The sequence below is a fragment of the Chroicocephalus ridibundus genome, chromosome 3 (genome assembly GCF_963924245.1).
Source record: "Chroicocephalus ridibundus chromosome 3, bChrRid1.1, whole genome shotgun sequence".
Taxonomy (NCBI): domain Eukaryota; kingdom Metazoa; phylum Chordata; class Aves; order Charadriiformes; family Laridae; genus Chroicocephalus; species Chroicocephalus ridibundus.
This window is the reverse complement of record NC_086286.1, coordinates 123,940,607-123,966,251: the sequence shown is the minus strand read 5'-3', so window position 1 is coordinate 123,966,251 and position 25,645 is coordinate 123,940,607. Positions and strand designations below refer to the sequence as shown.

The 25,645-nt window shown below is 39.6% G+C and overlaps 1 protein-coding gene across 1 annotated transcript in view; it reads left to right on the top strand.

Moving 5' to 3' along the window:
- CRISP2 (cysteine rich secretory protein 2) overlaps positions 1-25,645 on the top strand; it is a 92,753-nt gene that overhangs the window by 27,479 nt on the left and 39,629 nt on the right. Inside the window, exons 2-9 of the mRNA XM_063330926.1 lie at positions 10,737-10,840; positions 13,418-13,477; positions 14,740-14,859; positions 15,345-15,432; positions 16,542-16,687; positions 17,417-17,511; positions 18,134-18,222; positions 24,595-24,653. Of these exons, the coding sequence (XP_063186996.1) occupies positions 10,737-10,840; positions 13,418-13,477; positions 14,740-14,859; positions 15,345-15,432; positions 16,542-16,687; positions 17,417-17,511; positions 18,134-18,222; positions 24,595-24,653 (761 nt within the window). The remainder of the gene's footprint in view (positions 1-10,736; positions 10,841-13,417; positions 13,478-14,739; positions 14,860-15,344; positions 15,433-16,541; positions 16,688-17,416; positions 17,512-18,133; positions 18,223-24,594; positions 24,654-25,645) is intronic.

The following is a 25,645-nucleotide window of genomic DNA, read 5'->3' as shown; positions in this document are numbered from 1 at the left end:
TCCGCATCATGCAGATCTCTCTTAATGACAATTTTTATAAGAGAAGGAGAAAGGAAGGGCTGGCATTGTGTACAGAAATTGTGTTCCATTTGTGACTGAGCCACAAACTTCCTGCATTTGACAAGCAACTGTTTTCCTCTTGTTTCCTCCTTTCATATCCTGCAATTAATATTACTTACCCTTTACTGAGACAACTTGGGTGGACACATTCGTTGATGTTTGTCAAATTTGTCCAGAAATATCTTTACCAGTGAAATGTTTAGAATCCTCAGGGCTTCTTGCCAGAGAGATAACAATAACAGTTATCTCATGACAATACTGAACTTTTTCACTTCTCTTCAACCTCTTTGGTCCTTCTTTTTTTCTTTCTGATGAGCACCAAAAAGGCCCTCTTAACCTCCACAAATTCAACCTTTATCTAATGACAAACAGGTCACTTTTTCTTCCACATTTTGCATTCTCTTTGCATTCTCTTCCCCTTGCCCTGACTCTGACTGGATTCTGCTTTTTCTTACTTTGTCTTCACATGAGTGACTTTCCGCATCATGGGAAACCATAGAAATTCACACACAAACCAGAGAGAGGCTATAGCACTTTCCTCTACAGAGAAGAAAAAAACAAGAAAGACACTCTCTAGGGGTGTGCACCAGCTTTGAAAATGCTATTGCCTTCCTTCACACATTTCCCTCAGCTTCTGCTACACTTGTTTATACTAACACTGAGGCTAACTTTCAAGATGTCTTTCATTAATTAGTTAAATAAAAACAATTATAAAAGTAGGAAGAATAAAAAAGTTATGAATCTTTACTATGTCCATCATAAGATGAACAGGTACTTCTAAGACACAGCATGATTTTGTTTAGATGTTAAATTTGGGATGAAATGAAACATGTCCCAAAGATGCCTGTTAATTTCCAAAGTCTATGAAAGGACCCTTGCTCAAATGGAGATGTCTGTGATTAATTAAATTAATTCCATTTCGGGTACCTAAATGACTTGGAGAATGTGGTTTTAATGGTCTTCATAATATTCTTTTCTTCAGAAATCTCCATCGTCTTTCCTCATAAACCTTGGTTTTAAGTGAATTCAGAGGGTGTATGACTATATAAGCAACTAATGCAGAAGATGCCACAGCTGTGATGTTGCGTAGACTGCAAATACTTCTTAAAAAGAAACAACATTCAGCAGCGTTGTTTATATTTCTTTCTTATATCATAAACACACTTGACTTAGTTTTGGCACAGCAGTTCTTCAGATGTGCAGGTTGACAGGTAAAGTATCCTGTATTGAATAAATCTATTAACATAGAACACCTGAAAAGAGGAGACTTAGCTTTTATTACCTTTATATGAATAGGATTTAGTGTGATGACGTAAACAATATCACTTCAGAAACCATTTGGAATCACGTCCAGGTACTTGACAACAGGATATATTTTTAACCAGTAGAAGGAAAAGAAATTACTGCCAGAGATTTTGGGTTTCTCAATAAAACTGGAAGTCCATTATTCTTAGAAATAATTATTAAGGTCTCCAACTGTGCTAAATCTGTGCCTGAACATTTCCTTTTCATAGTATTAAGACAAGGCCTTTTTGTGGGAAGCAGTTCAAAAAGATTTTGGACTTTCCTCTTTCTGTGAAAGGCCACAAGGTGTAATTCTGCTCTACCATTAATGACAGCCTACCTGTGTTCATAGAGATGTTACAAAGGTCTGCAGAAGCTCTTTTGGCTCTTGGAGCCCTCTTTTTCTCCTACTCATTAACAAAGAACGTAATAAAGATCAAATAAGATGTTGGGATTCAGGTTTGAGTAGACACCCTGGCTTTGGCCATAAGAGGAGATGTGACCTTTTAGGTCTCAGGTCCTTTCATGTGATAATGTGTATACCACCACAGTCAAACAATGGCTGAATTTCCAACCAAGTTGTCTTGAGTCGGTCCAAAAGATTTGTTCTGATTTGCAGTCCTTAGAGATCCATAGGTGCTGGAACAAAATGCATTGGCACTGTGAACACACAACTTTCCTTGCACAGTGGATTTTCTTTTCTACCCTGATTCGTGGAGACATAAATAAATACATATAGGAATATAGAAAAGAAGAAATACACTTTTGCAACAGAAGTTTCTTCCGCTTACATTCCTTGATAGAATTAATTTTTAATTCCAAGTCTACTTTCTTAATAAAGTACATTACCAGTCTTAAACACAAGATTTTGCTATTTCTATAACAGATTCTTCCTTTAGATGACCTCAGGGTTGGATCAGGCTAGACTGTACTTAAAAAATCCCTTTGGGAAAAAGGGAAATGAGAGCTCCACTAGTCCAGTGCAGCACTGAGTTAAGATACTGGATTTTGGAACACACCTTTGAACACACGCCACCACCATCATTTCTTTGAACAATCCATATTCAACAAAGGGTAAGAAATGTATATCGAACATTTACAAAAATCCACAGAATGCTCCTTTTCTTTCACCTTTTACAGGCCCAAGATGTTTCCTTCCATGACATCTAACATGTTCTTCTCGACATTTATTAATCACAATTAATAACAGCAGGGAATAAACTGCACCAAAGATCTAAATGAGGTCTTCTAGAAGAGCATGCTATGGGGCAAGGATATTGTTACACAATCTTGTTATACACCTAAAATGGTGGCAAACAACATCTCACACTAAACACGGAAGCACTTCTTCCAGCATCTTCCTGTGCGATTGCCTAATAAGATCCTTGAATAGATCCTTGACATATAATCCTTCTAAATAAATGGATTGTTGCTAAATGCATTTTCTATGGCAGAAGCCTGAAGTTACTAAATAAAGGAGTTGCTTAAGCTTCGTCTAAGTCATGACTGCTTAGAGTTACTGGCTTTAATACTCTGGGAAGAGGTACAGAAGAGCCTAGGTTTTTTGCTCTGCATGAATTTAGGGATGATGGAGAAGGAAGAAAGACCCACTGACTCCTGAAAGAAACAGTATCATCCTTAGGATGGGAGCACTGTACCTCCATGATTGACTTTGCAACCAGTCTATTCCTAAAGATACTAAGTGTAGCCTTCAGGCTGCTGTTTTCCAAATTTTGTGCTTAATTGCACAATATTTCCATCAGTTTACTGCCAAAACTGAGGCCTTGGGAAACACAAAAGTGAGGTAGAAATAGAAGCTGAGACACCAAATTTCTTATGGGATTATTAATACAGTTTGGAATCTCGATAATGGACTCAAAATATTTATCAAACATGTGATCTGTGGTTACACTGCTCACAAAACAATTACCTCCCTGAGATAAATGTAGATGATACATAGAAAAGAGCACGCTTTTGTTCAGGGTAATAAAAAAATGATATGCTCAAGTAAATGAGAACATTTTCGTCATATGGAGCATGAGAAAAGAATGTGACCAATTATGTCAAAAATACCAGTGGGAAAGCTGCCAGAAAGCCTCTTTGGCCTTTAAAAGCAATACATTTATTGACCGTTCCATTTGCGTAACAGGCATGAAACTCCAGATGGGCGTTTGGGCTTTCAGTTTGTGGTGGGTTCCATTTGCGTAACAGGCATGAAACTCCAGATGGGCGTTTGGGCTTTCAGTTTGTGGTGGGAAGAAAATGAGGCAGTTCCCCCCATTTATAATGCAGGACTGATGAACAGAAGTGATTGTATGGTTGGGAAGGTGAAATTTCTCTCTCAAATATTTTGACGTTTCTAATTCAGGTGTCTGTTTTAATCAGTGAACAGTGATGTTACCCGAGGCTGGTCTCTAAGCAGGATGAATTTGGAGGTCACCTGCCCCTTTAAAGACTAGAAATGAATTTTTAGATTGATAAACTCAGCTGAGATGAATCATAATCTATGATAAAAATATTTTTTTTCCTCCAGTGGGAAAAATATAATTCTTCCTACACCTAATTCTTATTTCAGTATTTCTACAATCACAAAAGGGAACAACACTAGGAACTTCTAGAAATTTGTAGACTACCTCCCACATACAGAAATATTTTGGCAGTGGGGTTTCAGAGGCTTTTGTGGCATCTAAACTAGGTCAGCCTGTCTTTGTGGCCAACAGGAACAGAACATTACTTTCAGAAGCTAATTTACGTAAGATAGGTGTCTAAGATAGGAAAAGAGATATGTCTCTCTGTTGACTATTGAGAGACCCTAGACATTTATTTTGTGCTCAATATGCCTCATCTGGACATCTAAAGACTGGTGAGAGGAATCTGCAGTATGATTTTTTATTTAGTTTGGTAGTGCTTTTTATTCTTACTGTGATAGCTTCTGGGACCTGGTTCTGTGCTAAGAAATCATTTTATAAGATGCTGTACAAATGAGAACATATGGATGCTTTTCTTCCTAGAGGGTATATAGCTAGCTACCAGGCAAGATAAAAGAGGGGTAAAGATAAACGGGAATACTAAATGGAGATAATAAGGACAAAATAAAGTGGTTTTGACCTATTTGTAAGACCATATCCATAATCTAGAGCTAGCTAATGAAGTATTTTGTAGGCTTTAAAGCAAAGAAGATCCAGAGATAGCTCTGCAAATATTTGCTGACCATTTTCCCATAATAAAACTAAAGATCCTGAAAATTTACCAACTAAAAGATGAAAGTCATCACCAGGGGCTGAGGAAGTCATGGTCAGAATCTGAGGAGTGGGTGAAAAACAAATGTCAAGACACAGAGAGGGGTTCTACATATCTGAAAAATGGAAACAAGTAGCTTATGACTGATGAGATGGAGCGGGCATGCAAATTTTAAGAAAGATAAGGAATTGTATTTATATTAGCAATGCCAGGCACACAGACATGTTACAAATGCCTGAGACTTAATGTGATTTACTAGAGAAGTGAGGTTTAGATAATCATGTTTTCTGGGTGCATGACCACTTTGCGTCCTCAGTGGATGTGATTTATTTCATCAGCCTTTAGACATCTTCAGTATAGAAGCCCACAGCTGAGTTAGTTGCTCTAGGCTTTATTTAGAGAAAATAAAGTAAAACAGACATTTGTAAGCTTTTGTGGCTATAATCTGTTTTAAATAAGTAATACAAGATGAAATGATTCACATCCTGGAAGTGTCCATTTTTTCTCCATATGTTATCAAGGAAGATGCGCCTGACTAGCTTCAATGACATCAAAGTTAATTTCCCAAATGTAATGAAAACAACCAGCCAAGCATAAAAAGAAGACATTTTTGGGGTGGGGGAGGCTAGTAGATCAACTTTTACTAAACACTTAAAATTTACATGTCTTTCTTAGATCTTATTTTAACAGTAAGTCTAATACTGAATTTTCTGATTAGGGGTAACGACATTTCAGTTCAGCATAATACTAAAAAGGAATTCTGAGAATAAAACAGTACAGAGTAAACTGAGGAGAGCTTGTAAAAAACCCCAGTTGTTTCCTCTCAAGGGTCCAATAATATGACACAAGTGGGTGATGGGCAAGAGTACACCCTCAGAAAGTTTGCATATGATACAAAACTGGGAGGAGTGTCTCAGTCATCAGGTGGTTGTGCTGCCATTCAGAGGGACCTCAACAGGATGAAGAAATGGGCCAACTTCACCCTGGGCTGCAGAAGACAGAGCATTGCCAGCAGGTCAAGGGAGGCTGTCCTCACACTCAGCGCCAACTGGAGTGCTGTGTCCAGTTTTGGACTCCCCAGTACAAGAGAGAAATGAACATATTGGAGCTAGTCCAGAGAAGAGCCACTAAAATGATTAAAGGATTGGAGCATCTCCCATTTGAGGAAAGACTGAGAGAGCTAGGCCTGTTCATCATGGAAAAGAAAAGGCTCGGGGTGGATTTTATCAGTATGTACAAATATCTGATGGGAGTGTATAAAGATGATGGGACCAGACTCTTCTCAGTGGTATCCAGGGTAAGGATGAGAGGCAGTGGACACAAATTGAAATACAAGGAATTCTATTTAAACTTGAGAAAAAACTTTTTTACGATGAGGGTGATCAGACACTGGAAGAGCTTACGCACAGAGGTTGTGGAGTCTCAGTTTTTGGAGACATTCAAAACCCAACTGGACACAGCCCTGAGCAGCCTGTTCTAAGTGACCTTGCTCTGAGCAGGAAGATTGAATTAAATAATCTCCAGAGGTCCCAGTCCAACAACAACTATTCTGTGATCCTGAGGTCAATATAACTAAGGTCTCCAGCAAAAGCAGAATTCTGTGAGAGCGAAAATTTTACTTGAAGATAAATGGGATCTAAAGTCCAGAAATAGATTTCGTATACTGAAGTGCTTCATGAAAATAGATGTATAGTATCATTGGCCTCTAATAGGAGATTGAACTCTAGCGCCAGAGAGGCAATTTCTAAGCCTGTGTTTATGCAATGCATGTTTTTGAGAGTAAAGATAAAACCACTTGATATAGCCACCTTATATCATCCCTGATACACATTTTAGCAGTTAGTTTTGCTTTAGAATTTGGGGGAGGGGGAAGTGGAGAAGGTGTCAAGTCCCCTGTATACAGGGAGGTGGTGATCCTTCCGCTAGAAAACTTTTAGTAGAAGTCCTTCATAAACAAGCTAAAGCCAACAAACAGGAGGAACTGGAGCTCTGTGCCCAGTCTGAGAGTTATGATATCATATCATAACCAAAGAGACTAGTACAGGCTAGGATCTGTGTGGTTGAGGAGCAACCTTGTTGAAAGGGTCATGTGAGTCCTGGTGGATAACAAGAGGAACATGAGTCAGCAGTGCATCACTGCAGCAACAAAGACAAATTGGATCCTGGGCTGCATCCTCAGAAGCTAGGAGAGATACAGGCATCATCACACCACTCTACTCACTGCTTGTCAGGCTGCATCTGGAGTATGGTGTCCAGTTCTGGTATCCACAGATCAAGAAAGATGCAGACATGCGGGAGACGGTCCAAAGGAGGACCACAAAGATGTTCAGTGGACTGGAGAACCTCCTCTCTGAAGAAAGACTGAAGAAGTTAGGTCTTTTCTCCCTGGAGAAGAGAAGGCTCAGGAGGGACCTCATCACAGTATTCCAGGACTTAAAGGCTACGATGAAGATGGAGACTGTCTCTTCACAAGGAGTCACATAGAGAATACAGGGGGCAACGGGTACAAATTGCACTGGGAGAGGTTTCACCTCAACGTAAGAAATAAATTTTTCAGAGCAAGAACAATCTTTCACTGGAACAACCTCCCCACGGACATGGTGGATTTTCCATCACTGGAGATTTTCAAGGTGCGATTGAACAGGATGCTAGATAATCTCATCTAGGTTTCCTTTCACACAGAATATTGGACCAGATGGTCTTTCGCGGTCCCTTACAACTTAGGCTGTTCTACGATTCTATTATTCTACAACAATAAGCTATAGGAAAAAATTATGAAGTGTCATGACAGAATCTCTATTCACAGAAATGTTGTTCATAGAATCATACAATCATAGAATGGTTTGGGTTGAAAGATCACCTAGTTCCAACCCCCCTGCCATGGGCAGGGACACCTCCCACTAGACCAGGTTGCTCAAAGTCCCATTCAACCTGGTCTTGAACACTTCCAGGGATGGGGCATCCACAGCTTCTCTGGACAACCTGTTCCAGTGTCTCACCACCCCTACAGTAAAGAATTTATTTCTAATATCTAATCTACCCTCTTTCAGCTTAAAACCGTTACCCTTCATCCCATCACTGCAACCCCTGATTCAGAGTCCCTCCTCATTTTTCCTGTAGGCCCCCTTTAAGTACTGTAAGGCTATTATAAGGTCTCCCTGGAACCTTCTCTTCTTCAGGCTGAACAACCCCAACTATCTCAGCCTGCCCTCATAGGAGAGGAGCTCTCATCCTCTGATCATCTTTGTGGCCTCCTCTGGACTTGCTCCAACAGGTCCATGTCCTTCTTATGTTGTGGGCCCCAGAGCTTGACACAGAGCTGGTGGGGGCTCACCAGAGGGGCAGAATTGCCTCCCTCAACCTGCTGGCCATGCTTCTTTTGATGCAGGGCAGGATACAGTTGGTTTTCTGGGCTGTGAGCGCACATTGCTGGCTCATGATGAGCTTCTCATCCACCAACACCCCCAAATCCTTCTTCCTCAGGGCTGCTCTCAATCCATTCTCTGTCTAGCCTTTATTTGTGCTTGGGATTGCCTTGACTTACTTGCAGGACCTTGCACTTGGCCTGGTTGAACTTCATGAGGTTTGCACAGGCCCACTTCTCAAGCCAGTCCAGGTCCTTCTGGATGGTATGCCTTCCGTCCAGTGTGTAGACTGCACCAAACAGCTTGGTGTCATCGGCAAACTTGCTGAGGGTGCACTCAATCCCACTGTCCATGTCGCCAACAAAGATGTTAAACAGCACTGGTCCCAACCCCTGAGGAACACCACTCTTCACTGGTCTCCACTTGGACATTGAGCCATTGACTGCAACTCTGAGTGCAGCCATCCAACCAGTTCCTTATCCATCAAGTGGTCCATCCATCATACCCATGTGTCTCCAATTTAGAGACAAGGATGTCATGCAGGACAGTGTCAAAATGCTTTGCACAAATACAGATAGATGATGTTAGTTCCTCTTCCCTTATCCACCAACACATTTACTCCCCATGCTATGAGCCTTTGCATAGAAGCATTTAAGTTGGGCCCCCTGTGAAGATAATTTGCTGTCTGGAGTGGTTAGTTTTCCTTTAAGCTGCACTCTAGGTGCTCTCCTACTGACCTGTTACTCTTATCCAGGTTCTGGGCATCTATTGCTGGCATTAGCATCATATTGGTAGAGGTGGGATGCATTGAAGTTCCACTCCCCCAGCAGCTCCAGTTTAAAGCCCTCTAAATCCCGTGCTACAGGATAGGATGTTGTTCTGAATCATTCTCTTGGGTTTATAGACGCTCTTACACTTGAATGGGGAGTTGATTCACGAGCTCTCAGTGTATATTAGCCAGATATATGAATGACATGAGCACAATAGGATCTAGTCTTTACCTTAGGATCCATGGTTCACTGACCACCTGAATGCAACCTTTTTTCATTAGTGATGGTTATAACAATTATGCTAGTACCATTTGCTTTCTCATATAACAATTAGAGGTTCCCACTGTAATTAATTAATCCTATCTGTCAACAAGTAAAATAAGACAAGTCTCATTTGGTGCCTTTCCAGTGTAAACAATATAAAAAATCACACAACCTTAGAACAGTTTTGTTTCAGGTTCAGGACCCCTGAAGCTCATCTGGTCTAACACCATGTTCAAAGCATCACCAACTTGAAAGTTCAGTTAGATTGCTCAGCACCTTGTCCAGTTCTGAGTATCTCCAATTGTGACAAATCTACCCCCTCCCTAGTTAATCTGCTTCAGTGCTTAACAAGCCTCACTGTAAAAATTATTTTCCTTTATATGTAGTTAGTGTTGCAATTTGTGGCCCTTACCTCATATATGTGTTGTAAAAGAGTCCATCTCTGCCTTTCCTCTTGCAAACATAGTAGCTCTTTGCTAGGCTTACTGGTTAATGTCTTTCTTGTACTGGGGACTCCAAAACTGGATACAGTTTCGTAAGTGCTTAAAAAATGGGTAAAATCACTGTTTTCAGTATTCTTGATACATAGTGGCTAATGCAACGCAGTGCATGGTTAGCCCTCACTGTTGCACGTGTGCACTGTTGACTCATACGCAACTTGTCATCCAACAACAAACCTTAACTGCTTTTTGTTAGAGCTGCTCCTTAGACAATTGGTCTCTCCCAATTGTTTACTTTCAGATCATTTCTGTCAAATTGGTTCTCCAGCTTTTTGAGATTCCTCTGAACAGCAGCCTTGTTATCCAGCATATTGGCTGCTCCCTGCAATGTGGTGTCAACCACAGAGTTGCTGACAGTGTGTTCCTTTCCGTATAATTACAAAACAGCAAATCACACCACTACCATTTTGTCTGGTAGAGCCAATATGTTGGTTTCCCAGGTAATGAAAAGTAAAAGAGTGTTTTGAAGGTACACTTCACAAAGGACAAGAGTAGGAACTGAGGAAGGAAGACCTGAATTTAAATAGAAAAATAGCAACGTTTTATATAAAAGCAGACAATGACAGCTGCTCTTGTCAGTAATTACTTGAGACTAAATGTGGACAGAAACATTCGATATGCACACAAATGCCCTTCTGATCTGGCAGTATTTACACCCATTCTCATCTTACTCCACGTACCCGGAAATGTCAAATCAAACTGCTATATGTGTTTTAATGCCAGTGTACACAATAATCTTTTAATCTTTATCCCATACTGGGTAAAAGTACCAATTACAGAAATATCTTCATCTCCTTCTTTAACTTTTATACTATAGGATTGATGTAAAGAAGCCATAGCATGAGCAGGAACTAGGCCCAAGACTTTTTTTACCCCCATGTAAAAATCAATAGACAAGATTCCATCTTGTTTACCACAACGTCAGTCTGGAGACACCTCAATAGCCAGCTGTGTTTATTTGCATGGGCTGGAGATTAAGATCAAGTCTCACTACGACTGGATGCGTCAATCATTAGCAGAGAGCCTTTGTACCTGGCATTCACATTGACTGCAAATTTCACATACAAGGAGCATTACACACAAAACTCATTTCAGAGTGTTTCATCTCTTCCAATACAAGAGGTAAGGGGAAATAAAAATGGAACACCAGGAAACAACCTCCTTCTTGGAAGAAGATTGACAAATCCCTCTTGTATCTGGTCACTATTTGGATTTTATAATACCTGTGACGCTGAGTCACCTTGTCCTATCAGGAAACAGAAGAGCTATAAATCACTCGCCGGTGAACAACCCTGGTCACTTCCACAACCACCTGCAGAAGGACAGAAGAAACTTCCGATCTTCCTGGAAACACAAGGTAAGATTTAGATTGATTTGTTTGCTTAACGTATTGCAACTTTTTTCATGTATTAAAATGCAACTTATTGTCAGAAGACTTCTTGAAAAATTTATAGCAGTGACAGAAAGATTTTATTCAGTGAAAAATAAGGATTACATAGGCAGCAGTGTGACACAAGCTGAAGAAATGGGAGAGAAAATTGATGAACAATCAAAACTAGATGAAAAGCCGCCTGTGTGCAAGAAAGCAGTATCTTTCTTTTTTAAAGAGGGGGGATGAGAAAAACATATTCACACAAGTTTGCTAAACTCATACAAACCAGGGATGCTAAAGAACCATCTTTCAGTGGCAGATCCCTGCACACAGATGGAGTTACAGGAAAGTCAGTCGTCTTGGCACATGTCCTGATTTGTGTTTGATGGAGGGGGAACAGGGGAGGGGGGCAGAGAGACTGATTTTAGGACCAGTGCCTAGAAATTAATGCAGAGCAATTAAATTTACATCTCATAAACTATAAGCATTTGGTTGAAATCAGTGGGATTGCCAAAAGTATGTTAATATCTTGGAGCAGGAAACCCGCTGGGTCTTAAAAAGCATTCCAATGGCATTTTGAAACTTGTATCATGTATTAAATTACCAATTATATTTAATTGTAAGGTAATTCATAGAAAATACTACAGTGAATGAATACATTGCTTATGTCTTTAAGTTACCTTCCTCAGTTTGCAAAATAGGAATCTTCACAATTGCAGTGAAGAGTTATTTTTCCATTGAAACAGAGAATATGTTTTTACTTGGTTTAGGTGCAAAAAGGGTTGTTTTCTATTTGCATATCATCACGTTTTGCACTCAGAAGATGTATTTTTGCTTGTAACTTGAGTACAGCTAAAAATAACCCCACTTCTATTTATTTTCTAGTTAGAAATGAAGTGAAAAGAATAAATCTTTATGTTATTGGGAGTATAAATTTTATTGCTGAACACCTAGGTCATATACACGGCAAGGTTTTGTAACGGCTCTGAGAAATAAGTGGTAGAAAAATTAGTAAGAAAAAACTTCTGTGATCCCAAAGCACTTCAAGGAGACATAGGTGATGTCAAAATTAAATATAAGTGATGTAAGTCAATAATAAGAACAGGAAATCATTGACTTATACTGTTAATTACCAGTCTGGTTTTTGCCCAGATCAATTAGATCTTTTCTCAGCTATAAACGCTTGGAATAAGTCACCCTATTTTGGAGTCTGTGAGAGTTTAATTGTACAGATGTAGCCAGTCTGTCCAGTTTTTTGGCCTCTGAGCTACAGCTGCCCATAGTCACAGTCCACTTCAATGGGCTTTGCTCTTTAGCAGAGCAGGAGTAACTCTCCTGCCCACAGGCTAGAGACTGTGGGTCACCTCCAGTGCAATGTAAGCAAACTGGTGAGGAAAATGGGCCTTGCTGTACCATTTGGAAGAAGGTAGTTTTTCTTACCCACATGTTCTCCATGAGCTGGAGTACCTTGTGTTTTATATAAACTGGTTGCCTCAAGGTAAAGGGGCTTTGCTGGTTGTGGAAAGATCAGCAAATCCTACTGGCCTTTCCCCAGGAATAAATTAAAACTAAAACCAGCAGCCCCTCAAAACCAAATAAGAAGTTAAGCTAATAATATACCTCTGTGGCAACATGCCCATAAATTCCCTTGCAGTCAGAGGCTGGGAAAAATGCCAAAATAAGTAACTTCCACTGTCATCACCTGCTTGCCTGCCCAAGGTAGCTAAGCAGAAACAAGCTGAATGTAACTCCTATGACTGATTACAATCAGGCACCTGAACTTTGAAGTGACCTACATTACCTCCTGCATCACGGTAGTGGGGTGGTATGGCACCTTGAACCTCCTGAGCACGCAGAGCCTTGGAGTACAGGGTCTGCTGGTTGTTTCTTCAATTAGAGAAGGCTCTCATTTCTGTTGCCATTCCATACTACCTGCAACATAAACAAGAGCTGTCATTTAAAAAAAATCAAAACCAAAAAAGCTTTTTGAAACAAGTCTTTCCCAGGAGCCAGTGCTGGTCCATTTCTGGTCCAGCCAGTTCTGCCCTAGCTCACATGCTGGTCATTAGTAAGGGACACTTAAGCGTAGAGGTCTACACGTGGGCTGAGTGTCTAATTCCCCTTTCAACCAATGCAGTCCAGTCAAAGAAGGCAATGGGGAGTAGGGGAATCTTTTTAATGGCAGGCATAGAAGCAAGTTAAAAGCAGCATCGCACCTGAGACATCCCACAGTGTGGCAATGAGCAGAAGGCTTCCTACAGGAAGGGAAGCACTGATGTCCTCCTGTACTGTGACTTCAGGTATTTGTTCAGGATTACAGCAGGAAGTATGAGACATAAGTACATAAGTACAAAGCAGTTGATTCATAGAAATTTGGAAATTCAGAAGGGGAGTGAATTTTATTTTTTTAACTTCTAAAAATGGGAAGACAAGAGAAAGAAAACATTACCTTGTTATTTGAGAAAAAGCTAGGAAATACACATAAGAAAGATGCATTATGTATTCAGAAAAATGAAAGCTCTGTAAAAAATAAATTAAATGCTCATCCTCCCCTTTTCACAGATGATTCTGCCAGTGGTGTTCCTGTGTCTTGCAGCTGTGCTGCCTCTGTCCGCTGGAGTGGTAAGATCCATGTTTTGTACTCAGAATATCTGTGTGGGACCCCAGGCACTCACGGTCTGTCTGAATATGGCTTTTCCTATGCACACCAATCAGACGTGGAAAGAGTCTGATTAGATATGTAGGATCTGGAAAGCATTTATCCTTGAAGTCTGTTTAATTTCAAAGCAGTAGACTGGTTCCACACTTGCACACTAAACCATTTATAGAGTCAGTGTTACTTATGAGTTGTGTCAGAGACAACTATATTTTTGAGAAGCTCATTCACAGTCCATCAGTCTGGATCTCCTGAAGATCCAGCCCTCTTCCTATTAATTCCCCATAGTTTTACAGACAATGGTTACCTAATTCTCTCCCTTTCTCATCCTACAGGTCCTGAGCTATCTGCCTGTCCCTTTGCTAAAGTCCCATCCTCTCAACATGTATCAGTGATTTCTCTCAAACAGTTAAGCGAGCAGACTCAACACACACTTAGGGTGGTTCCTCCCAACCCATACTTTCAATTTTGATACTTCTGCTTCAGAAACACTAATGTGACTTAAGACTTGACTATATTTCCCCATAATTTTTCAATCTCTGCTGCCCATGCTAATGAAAATGGTTGTAAAAGGGAGGCTGAGTTCTTCACATGCGTATTTTTTAATTAGAAAACACATGAAAAGTTTGAGAAATGTTATCAGTTATGGCAGGAGGGGAAGAAAATCTAAGGCACAAAAAACATAGGCACACTTTTTTGGTCAGTGGGATGTACTGATGAAGTACCACAAGAAGTCTGTGACTATCCCGTGATTAAACCACATTTTCATTCAATTAAAGACATTGATACGCATGTTTAAATTACTGAAGAAGGGGAACATATTAAAAGCACATTTGTGCCTTCAGCTGATTTTTAGATACTGTTTCCTCAAAACCTCATGAAGGAAATTGTAATAGTAGCATAATAATTCTCATTCAGCTTCCTAAATTTAAGAGTCTACACACACACGAGGCATTCCAGGGTATCTCAGCCATCCATAGAGGGCTGGCAGATACGAGTGGATATTACTGCTAAGCTCTATGCTGTGGAACCTTTGAAAGTGCTACTCCATGTGGAAGCACTCCTAAAGATACTTAGGAGACAAAGTTTATCACAGCATCTCCTCCATCACAAGGATCATCTCCTTGGTTGATAATTAGTATTGTGATATTTTAAGATTTCCTGGACAGGTTTCAGGATTTAGTTACATTCAAATAAGAAAGAAATATAACATGTTCTTCCAATTTAGGAACCTGGAGGTTTTGATGCTCTGTCAACTAGCAGAGCAGATCAGCAAAAGGTGATTGTTGACAAACATAATGCCCTCAGGAGAGGAGTAAAACCAACTGCCAGCAACATGTTGAAGATGGTAAGTTGCATGCTGTAAATCTATTTTTCATGTGTAATGGACTCTATGAGAGATACAGGACTGTCTGCAAGGACACATTATTTTATGTAGCCACACATTCACTCTCCAGACCTTTCCTAAGGATTGAGCATGGCCAGCACCAAGAGAAATATAGAGCTGGGCAGGCGGAAAAAAGAGTCTGGAAAATTTTGTGGTGTATGAACAATAAAGTCTCTTTCTTTCAAAGGAAAAAGAAGAAGAAAAAGGAGGAGCCATGGCATTGTTCATTTCTTTCCGATGCATTCTTCATCAGTCTTTGCAGTTTCTATTCTCCTGGCTGCATAATAACTTTGTTCCTATTCCCCCGTGCTCCAAAAAGGGGGAAGAAAAGGATTTCATATATGATTTTTTTCTGATTTGAACTGTAATTTCCAAATGTTATTCCTTCGTGAGGGGTTATTAGTTGGTATGTTCCTGAATGACTAATATTTTCTTCTTTCATTAAGGAATGGTCTTCTCCAGCTGCAAAGAATGCCCAAAACTGGGCCAATCAATGTACTTTAAGTCACAGTCCTGCTAACATGAGGAAAACTAGTAAGTGAAGCATGAGTGCTAACTGAATAATGTCATACGTGTTATTGATGTGACCATTTTGGGTTTTGTTTGTTTTGGGAGGGTTTTTGAGGTGTCATTTATATTCAATGGAATTTTTTTGGTGCATGAGACAAAGGCAAAATTCTAGATATAAATCTATCCAGTAAGAGAGAAAAGTTCAATCCCATTCTCATCTCAATTGAATCAGTTTTACAGAGGTATATCCTATTTTCATCAGTAGGAGAAAAAAATCATAGTGAGAAAGCATATTCTCCCAAAATATCCATCAGATAGAGAATCTAGACACAGTTTACAGCAGACACCAGCCTGCATGTACTGGATGAAACTATCTGGGAAGGTAGGGGCAAAGCGTGAAGGTCCAAAACCAGATGGTGGTGCTAGGTATAATTTCTAAGACTAATAGTTTTTAAATCCCCTGGCAACTTGCAACCTATAACTAACTTGGAGGCTCATATAAATGCTTCAGTCATTGGATATTGAAGTTACAGATGTACTGTGTTCACAACAGCCATGATCAGAGCCCAGTGTGGTGTAGACTGACTTGTGTCTATACTCCATATAAGATGTGGGCTGTCCTTCAGCCCCCATACTTTTTGCCTAAACCCCAAATCCTCTGGTTCTTGGTAAGGTGAATCCCAGATGAGAACTAATGCATATGCAGTAGGGTTGGACCTGAATAAAAACAGTAGGTGAAGACAGTGTGGACACCTTCTTGTGTACCAGAAGCAAGCTTTGAATTATTGGGATTTTCCCAAGATTACTGAGCTGTGACCTGAATAATGACTAGGTTGCTAACTTTCAAATAGCAAAATTATAGTCATGAATCTGTGGTGCACTTGTGCAGATGTATCTGCAGACATGCAGAAGATCTGTCAACAACCAAGCTACCAGCCAAACAGGTTGGCCGTGCTGCAAACTGGTCAAGTGACAACTTCAGAATTGACAAAGAGTGTCACCGAACTGGAAAAAAACCCAACGCTCTTCTGTTCCATCTGGGATGAGAACTTCCATGGAAATAATACACCTTTTGCTGTCTTTTTCTCACACATGTATCTTTTGTGCATTTCTCAGTACCTTTCTCTTTTCAGCTGTAGTATGCGGTGAAAACCTCTTCATGTCAACTGCCCCTTTCTCGTGGCCAGATGCTATTCAGGCCTGGTATGATGAGGAGAAAGATTTTGCCTATGGAACTGGAGCAAAAACACCAGGTGCTGTGATTGGCCATTACACTCAGGTAGATGTAACTTTTTTATATTTCAGGCTGAATAAATAAATATCTTTAAGTTAGCTAAGTAACATTTACTCTCATTATATCTAAAGGGAATAAGCACAATGGAGGCATGAGAGTTATTCTGTCAAAGCAAGATGAAAACTTTCAAAGTAACAGATTTAAGATGAAAATAACAGGCTAAGAGACTTTACAGAGTAAAGATACTGGTATTTCAAAACTTCAGGAAGAAACAAAGGGAAGAAACTTGTTTGTTTAACATCTAAAAATTGCTCAGACACTTGAAGAATAGGGTTATTAAAGAACCAGGAAGGAAATATAAATAACTTGATTACAGAGTTCCATTGTCTCAGAGAGTTTCTAGTTGGACAATGGCGTATGATAACCTCCTCTGTTCACCTGCATGAAACACAGGATACAAAATTTTACTTTATGTTTCCTACATCTTCAACAGCTTTAATTGAATGAAAACATGTATAATTGAGACAGTTTAACTCAAATGTTTTATATACGTGTGTGATAAATTATCATTATTTCCTAAATGTTATTTGGTTCAGGGATGAAAGCAGGGAAATTAAAGTGTTTTTTCCAGCAAAGTGGCAGTTCTATTTTATTATAAAGGGTAAATAGAGTGGCTTAACTTGGTTGTAAATGTTTCTTTAATGTCATTGTACTTAAATTATTTTCAAATGTATATTTTTCATTCTCCCATGATTTTTATTCTTACACTTACAGGTGGTTTGGTACAATTCTTATCAAATTGGATGTGCTGTCGCTTTCTGTCCCAACAGTAAATACAAGTACTTTTATGTCTGCCAGTACTGCCCTGCGTAAGTATTGATTCTGATTCTGGAACTTCTTGTTACATTATCAAAATTAGTCAGGAGATGGTGAAATTTGTAATAAGGCACATCACTTATAGCTGAGGAACAGGTTTGAAGAGTGTATTAGGAATATGATAAGATAGGAACATACTCGCTAAAAGAATTACCAAACAGTCAAAAGCATAAAACTCATAGAAGTGACACTTATTTACAGATTAAATTTCATTTTTCTAAAAATCCTGATTCTCATAATAGTAAATCACAAATAAGTATTTTCCACATTCTACTTGAAATCTTGGTTCAGAAAGGCCTATCAATATGTACAGTACAGTGAAAAGTATAATTAATACCAAAAACTTTAGTGGGAATTTTAAGGCCGAGTGATGATTTCATAAACTGCCTAAAATTAATTTTCACATTTACATGGTGATGTATTCTGGTGGGTTGACCCTGGCTGACTACCAGTAGCCCACCAAGCTGCCCTATCACCTCCTTCCTCCTTGACAGGACAGAGGGAGAGAAAAGACTGAGTGCAAATTATTACGTGTATGCATCCGTATAATTAAGTTTTATTCTCAGATATGTTACAGTGACTTTATAGCTCATGTTGTTAATGTTGATGTTTCAGGGGGAATCTAGTAAGTTCAATTCCCAAGCCCTACAAAAAAGGAGTACCCTGTGGTGATTGCCCTAATGCTTGTGAGAACGGATTATGCAGTAAGTTTTAAGTATTTTAATTGTGACTTTGCGTAAAGTTGATGCTTTAAAAAAATCCCACTTAATTTATGCAAAATGAAAGTTTTTGAAATTATTTGTTCAAGTATGAGGCCAAAAGCACTATTACAGAACCACACACTTCACCATACTTGGTGCTTACCTAGGCGAGACAACTTGTGGAGTGAAACCAGAGAAGGAGGAGTCTATGATAAGGGTGGACAAATGTGAGATAGTTCTTGGTGTACATTGGGATGCAGATGCCCTCCTCTTCATGATCAAGATATTCATACGTCCTAGATACCTTCATTAAAGGTGACAGTGTTTGGGGTCTCCATATGGAAACTCTCATGAATACTTCCTAGTTTAAGAAGACGCATTGACTGCAATGAGTTCAAAGATAAGTTTATATGAATGGTAGCACAGAAATCTCAGCTCCAGATTTCCAGTTGCAGTTTATATGCTTTTCCATACCCAGGAGAGGCAATTTTTATCTTTGAATCTAGGAAATGCCAGAGAAGGAGGGGACTTCATCTTTTTTTCTTCTTCCTCCTTTGAACAATGGTGGCTGATCAGGTAGAGGTAGGAACACACTCGATAGGAGCAAGTAGCAAACCTGAGTTTTAAGAATTTTAACAGAAAATAAAAACATATGGGTTAAGTCTCATAATGCAAGACTTGATTTCAATCTTCTGTTTCTGAATTAAGCTAATTCTCGTCATGGGCTGTAGTATAAAGGAAGAAGGCTTCAAAACATCTCGCAAATTCTGTGAGAAACCTCCTTGAAAGAGCTAAGAATTTTGTAAGTGTGGTCAAAGGTTTTGGATGCTACTGTGGAGTAAATGGCAACAAAGCAGAAAAAAATACAGAGAAAAGAAACATTGGTGAAAAGATATTCTAAAAGGAAATACTGCAGGTTCTCTTTTCCCATTTATGATTAATTTTTTGTTTCAATTCATTTTCAGCCAAGCTTTGAAAACTTGAAGATGCTTATTCCAACTGCCATGGCAAAGTGTCCTGGATGTACCCATAGCTTCGTTGAGTTCCCTGCCCTGCTACCTACCAATGCAAAACTGAAATAATATATGTCAGTATCTCAGTGATTTCTTCCACAAAAACAGATTCCATCCAGCCTCTCCCACAATGCAGAACGACTAACTTCAGTCCAGTGACTCACACTAGGAAAAGCTGAAGAAGGCTGTGTATATTCTATTCGCATAATGGTCTAGAACATAGTGGAGATATTAATTGAAATTCGGCATTTGGGTACCAGCCAAATTTAATGGTTAACTTCTCACATCTTTCTTTTCCCAAAATGTTGTCTAAGGACCATTGTTTAAAGTTCTGTGGTTCCATGTGTTTCATACATTCTTAGTATAGATAGACAGTCCTTGGTCATGCAACAAGTCTTAACTTGCCATCATTTTGAACTATTGTGCTCTTAACAGGACAAGAGGATAAACAGGATTACCTGAATTATGTAGTTCTCGAAAGGAATTGGGAAAGCAGCACATTTTCCACTAGAACAGGTCTTGTTTAGAATCTGTATCTTTTGCTGACATACATTCTGCTGTAAAATGCTTAGTGTATTTAAACTAAAAAAAAAACCAAAAAACCAACAACAACCAACCAACCAAACAAACAAAAAACAACACCACCAAAAAAAAAGTTTATTTCATTTAAATTAACAATCCTGCTTATAGTATAAGATTGCACTTAGCATAAATAAGTGTAACCAAACCTGCCCTTTAACGGAAAAGAACTTTATGAGAAAAGGGTTTAATTCACAAAAACAGACAGCCAAGGGGAAAGGTCCCTCCATATGGAAACTGCTTTTAGTAAGAAGTAAGGGTGTCTTCCAAAATTATTTTTTTAATATCTGATTTTGCTGTATCAATCATTAAATTACTCATTCTTCATTGACCAATTTGTTGTAATTTTCCTTCTTTCTTATTACTGTAAAATACAGTTCACTTCCACCAACTGTGACTTTATTGGCATTAGGTCTTGAAGGGAGCCTGATCCTTTAGCAGCATAAGCAGAAACAGTTCAGGTGGAAACTGAAGATTTCCTAGGTGAAAACAGAAGTCGTCAAGCAACTGCCCTTGAGGCTTCTTTCAGAGAGAATGACCATTAGCATAAATAACATGCAATACTCACTTCTGTGACCTTTAGGAGGCAAGTGTTCTACTGTGCAGTCAACAGTCAGACTAAATATTATTTTAGTCTCACCTTACAATGGTTTCACATTTCATTCCTCTTTTAGTAAGGAAGCTGCTGTCATAATTGAGATTCCAATTCCCAGAGTGTTTGGCACAGAATAATTTCAGCACACATTACTGACTCATTCATTTCAGTGGCAATTTCAACACACATTTCTGACTCATTCATTTCTTCTAGTATGAAAGATGAGCATTAAGCTAAAAGCCTGGTTTCACAATTCAAATGTTTATTGTTTAGGTTGTTGGGGTTTTTTTCTCATTCATCTCCAACGCTTTTTCCCTCCCTGGTATACTGCTCTCTCATTTGGGTACATCTCTACTAGCAAATGAAGCAATGCCAGGACATAGATGTGAGCACTGGAACATGATTTACTGCACTCTTAAATAATAAGCATAGGTCCAAGCAAGATGATAATGCAATAGCTGATCCAGCATTGTTAACAGTAGGGAAATGGGTAGATCAATTACCCCCATCTCCTAAAAAATTCCATTTACTACAAGTAAAGGGGTCTAGAAATCCATTCCTTCCCGTTGTAACCCATAAGACAAGACCTGATTTCTCAGTCACTCACAAGATGGAAGAAGTTGTGTAATGAGGTAAAAATCAGCCCTCATACATCTCACCCATGAGGAACCAGGTCAATAAGCTTAATTTAGATATCTAGGAAGATAATAGAGTAAATTGTTTACCAGTCATTTTGTAATCAGTAGAGTATAAAATATCTGCATGGATTTGTCACAAGCTGATCTTGCCAAAACAAACTTCTTCAATGAGTAATTTGGACGAGTGGATGTTGTTTTGGCTTTGGTAGCATGTTTGACAAAGCTGCAAAAGACGTTTACAATCTCGGAAGATGTGGTTCAGATGAAAGTAATAAGACATGGCCCATACATGCTGTTGGACACACACATCCATGATGCTTCAGGGCAGGGAGCAGAGACAGAGGCCTCTGGCAATGCAGATAGGTGTACCTACCCCAGCCACAAGTTACAATCACAGTTGAAGACGGCTTTTGCCAATCGCATGGAAAACCTTCACTGAATGCTTTTCTTGGCTAAAGAAGGGTCAGATCCACATTCCCATTTGCCACAAGAACATTCAGGGCATTTTCTTGCATAAAACCAAGTTCTATGTTCCCAGATTACTTCCAACGAACATTAAGAGCTAATCCTGTTCTAAGACAAGTGGACAAGATGAAATCATAGAATCACAGAATGGTAGGGGTTGGAAGGGACCTCTGGAGATCATCTAGTCCAACCCCCCTGCCAGAGCAGGGTCACCTAGAGCAGGTGGCACAGGAACGCATCCAGGTGGGTCTGGAATGTCTCCAGAGACAGAGACTCCACCACCTCTCTGGGCAGCCTGTGCCAGGGCTCTGCCACCCTCAAAGGAAAGAGGTTCCTCCTCATGTTTAGGTGGAACTTCCTATGCTCAAGTTTGTGCCTGTTACCTCTTGTCCTGTCCCTGGGCACCACTGAAAAGATCCTGGCCCCATCCTGACACCCACCCTTTAAGTATTTATAAGAATTGATAAGAACCCCCCTCAGTTGTCTTTTTTCCAGACTGAAAAGACCCAAATCCCTCAGTCATTCTGCATAAGAGAGATGTTCTAGTCCCCTAATTATCTTTGTAGCCCTTTGCTGTCCCCCCTCCAGCAGTTCCCTGTCCTTCTTGAACTGCGGAGCCCCAAACTGGACACCAGGGGATGTTTAGTTTAGATATTAGGAAAAATTTTGACACTGAAAGGGTTATCAAGCATTGTAACAGGCTGCCCAGGGAAGTGGTTGAGGCACCATCCCTGGAGGTATTTAAAAGACAGGTAGACATAGTGCTTAAAGATATGGTTTAGTGATGGGTTTTGTCAGAGTTGGGTTGATGGTTGGACTAGATGATCTGAAATGTCCCTTCCAACCTAGGCAATTCTATGATTCTATGATTCTAAGAAATACGCCAGAATTTTAATCCAGTACAGCTTAGTATAAAATGAATAACTGGTACCCTTAGAAAAGACAAGATCTGGAGAGGTAATAATCAATACATCGATGATGGTTTAAGTAGCCCTTGGAGCAGGAAAACCAAGATTTCCTGTGGTGTGCTACAGAGATATTAAGCTGCTTTTGCTTGCTTTAAGGTATTTCATACTCTTTGTTTCTCCAAAGGGACATACATTTGATGGCTGAAGTACAGAATGTTTTCCTCACCTATCACAAATAGCATTAATGCTTTCAATATCTTCGTCATAAACCTTGGTTTATTGCAGACTGGCATTGCATCAGGTCTCTTGTTCCCATGACATTCTCTCACTACAAAGCAAATTAGTAAAAAGTAGACCTCCACCAACACCTTTTTTTCATTTAAGCATATATTGGAAGGGAGATGGATATGATCACTGCTTTATGTGGGGTCAACCTACTGTCTTTTCTTGGGCATGAGAAAGGTTTAGTGACTGACTCTGGTACCAAATGGCTGTGCTGCAACGAAGCAGTGCTGGTAAAAGACTCAAAAGACATTATAAAATAAAATTATAGAATCATAGAATGGTTTAGGTTGGACAGGACCTTAAAGATCATCCATTTCCAACCCCCCAGCCATGGACAGGGACATCTCCCACTAGACCAGGTTGCTCAAAGCCCCATACAACCTGATATTGAACACTTCCAGGGATGGGGCACACACAGCTTGTCTGGGCAACCTGTTCCAGTGCCTCACCACTCTCATAATGAAATATTTCTTCCTAATCCCTAATCTAAAGCTACCTTCTTCCATTTTGAAGCCATTACACCTCGTCCTATCACTACATGCCCTTGTACAAAGTCCCTCTCCAGCTTTTTTGTAGGCACCCTTCAGATACTAGAAAGCTGCTATAAGGTCTCCCCAGAGGCTTCTCTTCTCCAGGCTGAACAACCCTAACTGTCTCAGCCTGTCCTCATACTAGAGGTGCTTTAAATGTTTTATCATCTTTGTACTCCTCCTCTGGACCTGCTCCAACAGGTTCATGTCCTTCTTATGTTGGGGGCTCCAGAGCTGGGCACAGTGCTCCAGGTGGGGTTTCAAGTCAGTGTGCCTTTTCCCCAATAGCTCCCTGTGGTCACTGGGGTCCCCACATCAGATTGTGCATTCCTCTTAGTGCACCCTGTTCCTGGGCTGTTTCACCTTTCAAGGTGAAAAACTTGAAACCCTTCCTACCTTTACCAAGGATCCAGAGCAGACAAGGAGCTGCCGTGGGAGGTCCCATGGAAAGGGGTCATTTCCCATTCCTCCTTCTCACCTAATTCTGATGGAGCTCCCTGCAGACAGCTGGCTGCTCTAGGACGGTGCTTGAATTATGTCGCATATCATGGGTCCCTGATTCACTGTGGAAAAGTACACAGTTTAGAAAGGAATGGAATGGAATGGAATGGAATGGAATGGAATGGAATAGAATAGAATAGAATAGAATAGAATAGAATAGAATAGAATAGAATAGAATAGAATAGAATAGAATAGAATAGAATAGAAAGAATAGGTGCAGTTGGAAGGGACTCACAGTGATCATTTAGTCCAAATTCCTGACCACAAACTACTTTAGAGCTAGTTCCTCTCTAAACTGCAACAATACTCTCACTTGTGCAGTGATTTAACAGGAACAGCAAAACTTTATCATACGCCCAGTTCAGCTAAGGCAGTATCCTGCTTCTCGCCATTACAAAAATAATGTCTTTTAATAGTAGGCAGAAAATTCCTGTGGCAGCTAGGACTGAGTGTGCTCTTTCCCCAGATTTGATATCCAACATTCGTGACATCCTTTTAGTGCTGAAACAGAAACTTTAATATCATTTTGAAAATGTGTCATCATTAGTTATGAAACTTCTGGATATTCCTCGAACGCGTGCAGCCTTCTGAAAGCTGTAAGATGGATGCATTTTACACCCTTCTCATGCTGTAGACCTTGATTCACTTTTTTTTTTTCAGAATTTGAAGAAACGTTCTTGAAACCTGCAAAGCAAAACCACACAGTACACTTTTAAATGTGTGCCTAGAGCCTTGATTGATTTGACACTTTAAAGTGTTACAACAATGTTTCAAGGGTGAGGATGGAAAAACGGGGAAGTCTTGTTACCTGTGGTGGGTTTGAAAAATCCCTCTTGAAAGTGTGGATTGCCTCTCACTTAGGCTCTTTCCTGGCTGCACGGTGCAACAGTTCGTTCCCAAAAATTCAAGAAAAAGATATTGTATGTGTTTTAAAGTAACATTTTTCTCTGTGAAAGGGAGTTGAATGAAACAAAGTGTGCATCCATCTGAAAAAAAATAACTGCAAGAAGGATCTCTAATTTTTAAATGACACCCTCATCACAGAGCTGTCTTTCCTTAAGCCAATGAATGCTTTGCACTCGTTGGCACGTGGCAGGACAGCACTGCTCAACAATGCATCTGTGCATCCAGTAGAATCATAGACTTGCCTAGGTTGGAAGGGACCTTTCAGATCATCTAGTCCAACCATCAACCCAACTCTGACAAAAACCATCACTGAACCTTATCTCTAAGCACTTCGTCTACCCATCTTTTAAATACCTCCACGGATGGAGCTTTATGAGAGAAGCAAATTTTAGGTAAATGGCAATACATTCCAAAGATCGGTGAGACCTATTATAACTCCCAAATTGGCTATCATGTAAACAACGGCAGGACAGCAGGACAAAAATGACACCATGTTGTGCCTTTCAAAGACTATTTTCACATGAATAGGCTTTTTTTTTTTTTCACTTCATTTTGCTTGTACGTTGTTATTCATTTCCAAATAATATCCAAGGAGAAATCTCTAAAATATTTTAAAAGACAGAGCTAGCAACCAGACAATCACATGGGCTTAATATAAGGATATCTTTGAAAGCAGGCATGACAAACCTACAAATCTCATAAATTAATCCCAAATCCCAAAACTGACTTCTGATAGTGTAATGTCTTCAGTGAATTTCTTTCCATACTTTCTTAAGATTTGAAGAGGGAGCTGTATTTTTTTAATCTGCCTGACAGCTTTCAGCAAAGCACTGCCTGCCATGTATCACAAAGGCAAAAATGTAATTTCTTCAAGAGGTATCATCATTAGATAATACGGTTCACAAATATTATTGTTTTAAATATGCTAATGAAATTTAACATCCCGCAAACTATTTTTAATCTATCAACTTTTTTTGCCCCTTTTTCACACTAAACATAAGTTATT